Source organism: Salvelinus sp. IW2-2015, linkage group LG37 (genome assembly GCF_002910315.2).
Source record: "Salvelinus sp. IW2-2015 linkage group LG37, ASM291031v2, whole genome shotgun sequence".
NCBI classification, from domain to species: domain Eukaryota; kingdom Metazoa; phylum Chordata; class Actinopteri; order Salmoniformes; family Salmonidae; genus Salvelinus; species Salvelinus sp. IW2-2015.
This window is the reverse complement of record NC_036876.1, coordinates 368,522-375,922: the sequence shown is the minus strand read 5'-3', so window position 1 is coordinate 375,922 and position 7,401 is coordinate 368,522. Positions and strand designations below refer to the sequence as shown.

General features: G+C 41.6%; 1 protein-coding gene across 2 annotated transcripts; it reads right to left on the bottom strand.

The window, feature by feature from the left end:
• Nucleotides 1–1,239: 1,239 nt before the first annotated feature.
• mblac1 (metallo-beta-lactamase domain containing 1) lies at nt 1,240–6,267 on the bottom strand. 2 transcript variants are annotated; one of them, XM_070437855.1, is made up of 4 exons: nt 5,724–6,267; nt 5,258–5,514; nt 3,873–3,963; nt 1,240–2,959 (listed from the first exon to the last, which is right to left on the bottom strand). In XM_070437855.1, exons 1-3 carry the CDS (start codon nt 6,153–6,155, stop codon nt 3,897–3,899), a joined length of 756 nt encoding a protein of 251 aa, XP_070293956.1. In that variant the 5' UTR covers nt 6,156–6,267; the 3' UTR covers nt 1,240–2,959; nt 3,873–3,896. The 2 variants fall into 2 exon arrangements, with proteins under 2 accessions (XP_070293956.1, XP_023838059.2); XM_023982291.2 differs by having other exon boundaries at nt 1,240–3,963.
• Nucleotides 6,268–7,401: the final 1,134 nt, after the last annotated feature.

Here is a 7,401-nt window from a genome sequence, read left to right as displayed (position 1 = left end):
TCAGCAGGAACAATTTTTTTTTTTAACCACTTTGAGATTCTTTATGTAATAAAAAGTGGTCTATAACTTATTATTATCCAGGCTACATTGCTGGTGGGGTTTCAGAAACGTCTGAGGCCTTGCACAGTCAGTTAGTGAGAGTGCTGAACCCATAGAATTCAGATTTGAATTAATTCTACGGTTCTAACCACAGAGTTAAATAGAACACATAGGATCTACGGTTGTTTCATTGGTGTGATATCACTATGGCAACAAACAGGACCTTGTGAAGACTACAACAACAATCACAACACCAGTAGTGATGTTGCACAAGCAGCAGGACCCCCTGAATGAATAACTAAGTCTAAGATTAAGACCCCTCCAGTGAACTGAATGGGCACTTGAGTGAAAATATGCAGTGGTTTTGAGTAACAGACAAGATGAACAAGATTCACAGGACTTACATTAAATTAGTGACATGTTGTATTGTTAGAGGGGTCAAGGAGCGGCTTGAGTGTCATGTCATTGAACTCTATAAGGCTTTTTGGTTCAGTCATGCACATCTCCTAACTTGAGTGGAGGTGGATGATTGGGAAATCTATAGATGTACCGTCACAGCTGTGAATCCGTAGCCTACATTTACCAATGCAATGAGGAATGCATTTACTAGGCCTAATATATAGGCTATCGAGGTCTGTCAGAGTAGTTGGTCCATCTATGAAATACAGTAACCTAGTGATGAAAAGGCAGGTGTTTGTTTAGGAAGCAATAGTAATGGTATCTTTTTGTAGGAACTAACAGAGGCTAACTCCACCATGGCTCGTTGGCCAAAGCCTATGGGGAAATGAATGAAGGCCAAAAATAATGTCTTTGGTAAACACAGGCTTGGATGAACTTACACGTTTTGTTCTATGAGATAATCTTCATCAGCTAATGTCACTTTTTGTGAATTTTGAAGCATTTATGTAATCAAAATAAGCACATCAAGGCTTCATAATTCATAAAGCTCATGTTACTTGAGCGATATTATCTCATCGAACAAAACGTATATCTCCTAAGCCCGTTAACCTTATTTTCGGCGTTTATCCCAAAACTCCATTCTTTCCCCATTCATTTGCCCCATAGGAATGTCTAAACGAAACAGGTTTCATTTCCGTTTTTTTGGACTGCAAACTGGCAAACTCTATTCTACATTATTACAGTGCTAATACTGATTCAGAGAGAGGAACAATGCTGAGTTAGCTAATCGGGGAAGCCTAGTGACGAATGAAGAAAAAGTCATTACTTTATTGAGTCCAAGTCACTTGATATTAACCGTTGACAAATCCCAGTTATGCAACGCTGTTACATTGAATGGCCCCTGGCCCCTGCCTTAGGCCCTCTGACTAACGTTCACAACGGCTTTTTATGATTTCCTCATTATTCAAATCACTTTGATTTCATGAGGGCTATGAAAGGCGTGCTTGCTTAAGGCTAGCCAACATTATAAAAATCCTATAAACATCATAGGCAAGGCAGTGGTCCATAAGACAACTTTACCACAGACATCATTATAGTCAGGGGTGGAATCATTTTTTTATTATTATATTTTTTTTTTACATAGAATCCTATAATTTTTTAATGGGCAGTTCCCCGAGTGACTTTTCCCCATTTATCATAGTGTACTATTGTAGGCTATCGTGTAGGGCTCTGCTGCTGTCTCCGATCTCAGGGGGAACTCCTTCTCTCCAATTTAATCATTCAACATTGTGACCCCTATTAGAATTCACTTACTTTATGGAATTTACATTCCACCAAGCTCGTTAGACCCCAGCTGTCACCTACGGTTTATAGTATAAAAAGAAAACAACACAAACGTTACAGCATTTAACCCAAGATGGTAAACCTTAGTATCTGAAAGAAAGATACAACTCATTGACAATACCTTGTGTTGTGGTGTCATGGGGTTATTGTGAATTTTCAACCGCAGATGAATAAAGGAAACCAGTATCTTCGGTTCAAATATGTCTACCACCACAGAATGATCATTCATAGCCTCCTCGTGCCCCAAGGAGACATGCACATCCCATGTACACGTTTCATTTCAAGGCACGTTTGCAAAGTAGACAGGTGATCAACACAGACGACTGTCCCTACACCGCAGACTAGTGTGATGCGCTTCTTGCCACGGCTAGATGTACCGCAGCATCTCGTTTGGGTCCGTGGACAGTCACTGTGTCCCGACACACACTAGCACACCAATACGCATGGCCAATACATCTCTTCAGTGTGAGTCGACTATGTGTGTGGAAGGTCCCGACATAGATTCAGTCACTGTGAGGTGACGATAAGTTTACCGCCCAATGATGTGTATTAACCCTAGATGACTGACAGGGGGCGCTGTATTGGAGCGCACAYCCATTTTGGTACTCCTCCGCCAATGTAAAAAAAAAAAGATTTTGGAAGCTATAAAAATGCATTTATTAATGTCTACATCAGTCTACACACAAATACCTCATTAAAAAAAACWGTTTTTTAGACATTTTTGCAAATGTTTTACACACCTACTCATTCAAGGGTTTTTCTTCATTTTTTACTATTTTTTACATTATAGAATAGTGAAGATATCAAAACTATGAAATAACAAATATGGAATCACATAGTAACCAAAAAAGTGTTAAACAAATCAAAGTATAATTTATATATTTTAAATTCTTCAAAGTAGCCACTCTTTGCATTGACGACAGCTTTGCACACTCTTGGCATTCTCTCAACCAGCTTCATGAGGAATGCTTTTCCAACAGTCTTGAAGGAGTCCCCACATATGCGGAGCCCTTGTTGACTGATTTTCCTTCACTCTGCGGTCCAACTCATCCCAAACCATCTCAATTGGATTGAGGTCAGGTGATTGTAGAGGCCAGGTCATCTGATGCAGCACTCCATCACTCTCCTTGGTCAAATAGCCCTTAGACAGCCTGGAGGTGTGTTTTGGGTCATTGTCCTGTTGAAAAACAAGAGACAGTCCCACTAAGCGCAAACCAGATAGGATGGCATAATGCCGCAGAATGCTGTGGTAGCCATGCTGGTTAAGTGTGCCTTGAATTCTAAATAAATTACTGACAGTGTCACCAGCAAAGCACCCCCACACCATCACACCTCCTCCCCCATACGTCACAGTGGTAACCACACATGCGGTGATCATCCGTTCCACTACTCTGCAACTCACAAAGACACAGCGGTTGGAACCAAAAATCTCAAATTTGGACTCATCACATCAAAGGACAGATTTCCATCGGTCTAATGTCCATTGCTTGTGTTTCTTGGCCAAAGCAAGTCTCTTCTTCTTTTCTAGCTCCCGCATGGCGCAGCGGTCTTAGGCACTGTATCTCAGTGCTAGAGGCATCACAACAGACCCTGGTTCAATTCCAGGCTGTATCACAACCGGCAGTGATTGGGAGTCCCATTGGGCGGTGCACAATTGGCCCAGCGTCGTCCGGGTTAAGGTTTGGCCGGGGAAGGCCGTCACTGTAAATAAGAATTTGTTCTTAACTGATTTGCCTAGTTAAATACAAATAAAAAAAATAGTAGTGGTTTCTTTGCAGCAATTTGACCATGAAGGCATGATTCACAGAGTCTCCTCTGGGTCTTCCTTTCCTGTGGCGGTCCTCATGAGAGCCAGTTTCATCAGAGCGCTTAATAGTTTTTGCGACTGCACTTGAAGAAACTTCAAAAGAAATGTTCTGGATTGCCTGACCTTCATTTCTTAAAGTAATGGACTTGGTGTTTTACCAAATAGGGCTATCTTCTGTATACCACCTCTACCTTGTCACAACACAACTGATTGGCTCAAATGCATTAAGGAAAGAAATTCTACAAAGGAACTTTTAACAAGGCACACTTATTAATTAAAATACCTTCCAGGTGACTACCTCATGAAGCTAGTTGAGAGAATGCCAAGAGTGTGCAAAGCTGTCATCAAGCCAAAGGATGGCTACTTTGAAGAATCTGAAAAAAAATATATATTTGGATTTGTTTAACAGTTTTTTGGTTAATACATGATTCCATATGTGTTATTTCATAGTTGTGATGTCTTCACTATTATTATGAAATGTAAAAATTTTTAAAAATAAAGAAAAACCCTTGAATGAGTAGGTGTGTCCAAACTTTTGACTGGTACTGTAAGTATTCAGACCCTTTACTCAGGTTCAAGTCCGGGCTCTGGCTCGGCCACTCAAGAACATTCAGAGACATGTCCTGCATTGTCTTGGTTGTGTGCTTAGCGTCGTTGTCCTATTGGAAGGTGAACCTTTGCCCCAGTCTGAGGTCCTGAGAGCTCTGGAGCAGGTTTTCATCAAGGATCTCTATGCACTTTTCTCCGTTCATCTTTCCCTCAATCCTGACTAGTCTCCCAGTCCCTGAAAAACATTCCCACAGCATGATGCTGCCACCACCATGCTTCACCGTAGGGATGGTGCTAGGTTTCCTCCAGACGTGACGCTTGGCATTCAGGGCAAAGAGTTAAATCTTGGTTTCATCAGACCAGAGAATCTTGTTTCACATGGTCTGAGAGTCCTTTAGGTGCCTTTGGGCAAATTCCAAGCGGGCTGRCATGTGCCTTTTACTGAGGAGTGGCTTCTGTCTGGCCACTCTACCATAAATGCCTGATTGGTGGAGTGCTGCAGAGATGGTGGTCCTTCTGGAAGGTTCTCTCATCTCCACAGAGGAACTCTGGAGCTCTGTCAGAGTGACAATTGGGTTCTTGGTCATATCCCTGACCAAGGCCCTTCTCCCCTGATTGCTCAGTTTGGCGGGCGGCCAGCTCTAAGAAGTGTCTTGGTGGTTCCAAACTTCTTCCATTTAAGATTGATGGAGGACACTGTGTTCTTGCGGACCTTCAATGCTGCAGAAATGTTTTGGTACCCTTCCCCAGATTTGTGCCTCGACACAATCCTGTCACGGAGCTCTACAAACAATTTGCAAAAATGTCTAAAAACCTGTTTTTGCTTTGTCATTATGGGGTACCGTGATGTCATTATGGGGTATTGTGATATCATTATGGGATATTGGGTGTAGATTGATGAGAAAAAAAATATTTAATACATTTTATAATAAGGCTGTAACGTAACAATATGTGGAAAAAGGGAAGGGGTCTGAATACTTTCGGAATGCACTGTACACATCAGTGGTTACTCCTAAACACTGATCTAAGGTTTTGCACTTCTTCCCCCACATTGCTACGGTTAGAGAGAGGAAGGCTAAAACTGATCTGTGCCTAAGGGCCTAACAGGGCAGTTTCTACCCAGAGCGTCCGTCCGCCTCCTCCCTGTGGACCCTGAACGGCAACCCGTGTCCCGGGATGATGACATCAGAGGTGCGTAGCGCCTCCTGTCGGCTGGCCTCCTGAACTGCAGGATTCTCACTCAGTTCCCTCCAACTGTCGTCGTCAGTGCAACGCTCAAATAGGTCCCCGGCAACAAGCACCGTGCCCATTGTGGTTCCCTTCACAAGAAGGCTCACATCGTGCCCTGTGTGGCCCGGAGTGGGTACTATTGACACCTGGTGGAGAGATTGAAGTATTACAATGAGGTTCAGAGTACAGTAGTATGTAGTACCTATTGTAACATGCAAATGATGCACTGTAATGTTACTGAGTAAAGTGCTGGTGAATATGCATGGGAAACCATTGAATATGGCTGTTACACACACACACTATTGAATATGATTACACTGAGTTGGGTTGAACAAAATAACAGTTTCAGACTCACATGTTCATCAATAGGATAGGGTTGCCCCTCAGCCAGCTGGTTAGGAAGGTACCTATCCCCCTCACTGATGTCACACCCCACAACTATTGTTGCCCCTGGAAACAGCCCCAGATTACCAACATGGTCGGAGTGGCCATGTGTCCCCACCACCAAGCTGATATCACCCGGGTCTAGTCGCTTATCCTTCAGCCTTTTCACTAGAAAGTCCCGGTCCCACGGTCCTCCGGTGTCTACTAGAATAGTTCTAGGTCCCGTTAGGAGAGAGATAGTCCCGTCTGCCCGAAAAGAACCGTCCTGTTCGGCCAGACAATAGCCTACTTTGAGCACCGAGATGGAGTAGGGTTGTCCCACAATCTCGAGTTCTGTGTCTGATAACTCGCTTCTTCTAAACTCGCTACTGTTACATGCATTCTTTTTCTCAGTCGCTTCCATCTCTGCTCAATAATAGATGTTTGCCAGCTACAGAATCACAGTTTTTGATCGATTAACTACAAATATCACTACATGTATCTAACAACCACACCGGTTGTTGACAGCTTGTACCAGTTCTACGGTATGGCAAGAAGAACAAGTGTAATTTTGTCGTTTGGAAAAAGAATTAGTTGTCACATCAAAGTGCTTTGTCGCCATCTGTTGGACGGCAGCGTCTATTACATGGTGTAAGGCCAGCTGGCGTCACGCAACTTTGCACCATGATCACTCTTACCTATATCTGCCTAGCCTAAACTATGGCAGGTTGAAATATATTTGGCTTCCAGTAAAATGTTATGATTTCTTTCGGTATAAGTCCACTTTCAAGACTATAGTGCATCTACTGTGTGTATGACCAACAGTAGTACCATGAACACAAGAGGCAGGTGAGCGATAAACAGGTAAGTCACTTTTTTTTGTGTTTAGGAGGTCAATTCTGGGTATTTTCAGATATTTCATAATTATAGATGCTGTATAGTATGAGATGCTAATATAGATGTCTTAAACAGAAAAAAAAGAAAGCTGACAAAAGTGTCAAACCTCAGTCAAACCTCAAACCAAAATGTGTAAAAACTCAATGTTAATAACTGTCTTAAAAATAACTGTCACAAACGTATTGTTTAACTACTATTTCATACATCTGAGATATATGATTTAAAATAACTGTCACAAACGTATTGTTTAACTACTATTTCATACATCTGAGATATATGATTTAAAATAACTGTCACAAACGTATTGTTTAACTACTATTTCATACATCTGAGATATATGATTTAAAATAACTCACAAATATGACATTAAAACCCACCTCAATCAAAACAAAGCAGTTACAGTATTATACCTGAAAAGGTTTTGAATCTAAGAGTTCTGTGAAATGATTGATCACAATGCATGAGGTTGATGTTGGTTCAATACGTTTCTTATAGGAAATAATTGGAGAATTCCAGTAACGTGTAATCACTGTAAGGCAGTCTGTGGAACTGACCCTTGATCCTATAAACACTGGCAGACAACTTGACTGCATGGCTCAATTGTTATTGTTCTTGTGAAATAGTACATCTCTCTCTCTCCCTCTCTTTGTCTTTATCACTCTCTCACCCTTACTCTCAATTCAATTTCAATTCAATGGCGTTCAGTTATTGGCATGGGAAACATATGTTTACATTGCCAAAGCAAGTGAAATAAATAGATAATAAACAAAAGT

Excerpts from the sequence above, each read along its gene's own strand:
- mblac1 (XM_023982291.2), bottom strand. The coding sequence starts at position 6,155 with ATGGAAGCGACTGAGAAAAAGAATGCATGTAACAGTAGCGAGTTTAGA. Across the intron at positions 5,515-5,723 it reads CCTATCCTATTGATGAACAT|GTGTCAATAGTACCCACTCC; the intron begins GTGAGTCTGAAA and ends TCTCTCCACCAG. Across the intron at positions 3,964-5,257 it reads GAGGCGGACGGACGCTCTGG|ATTCTTCAAAGTAGCCATCC; the intron begins GTAGAAACTGCC and ends ATTTTTTTTCAG.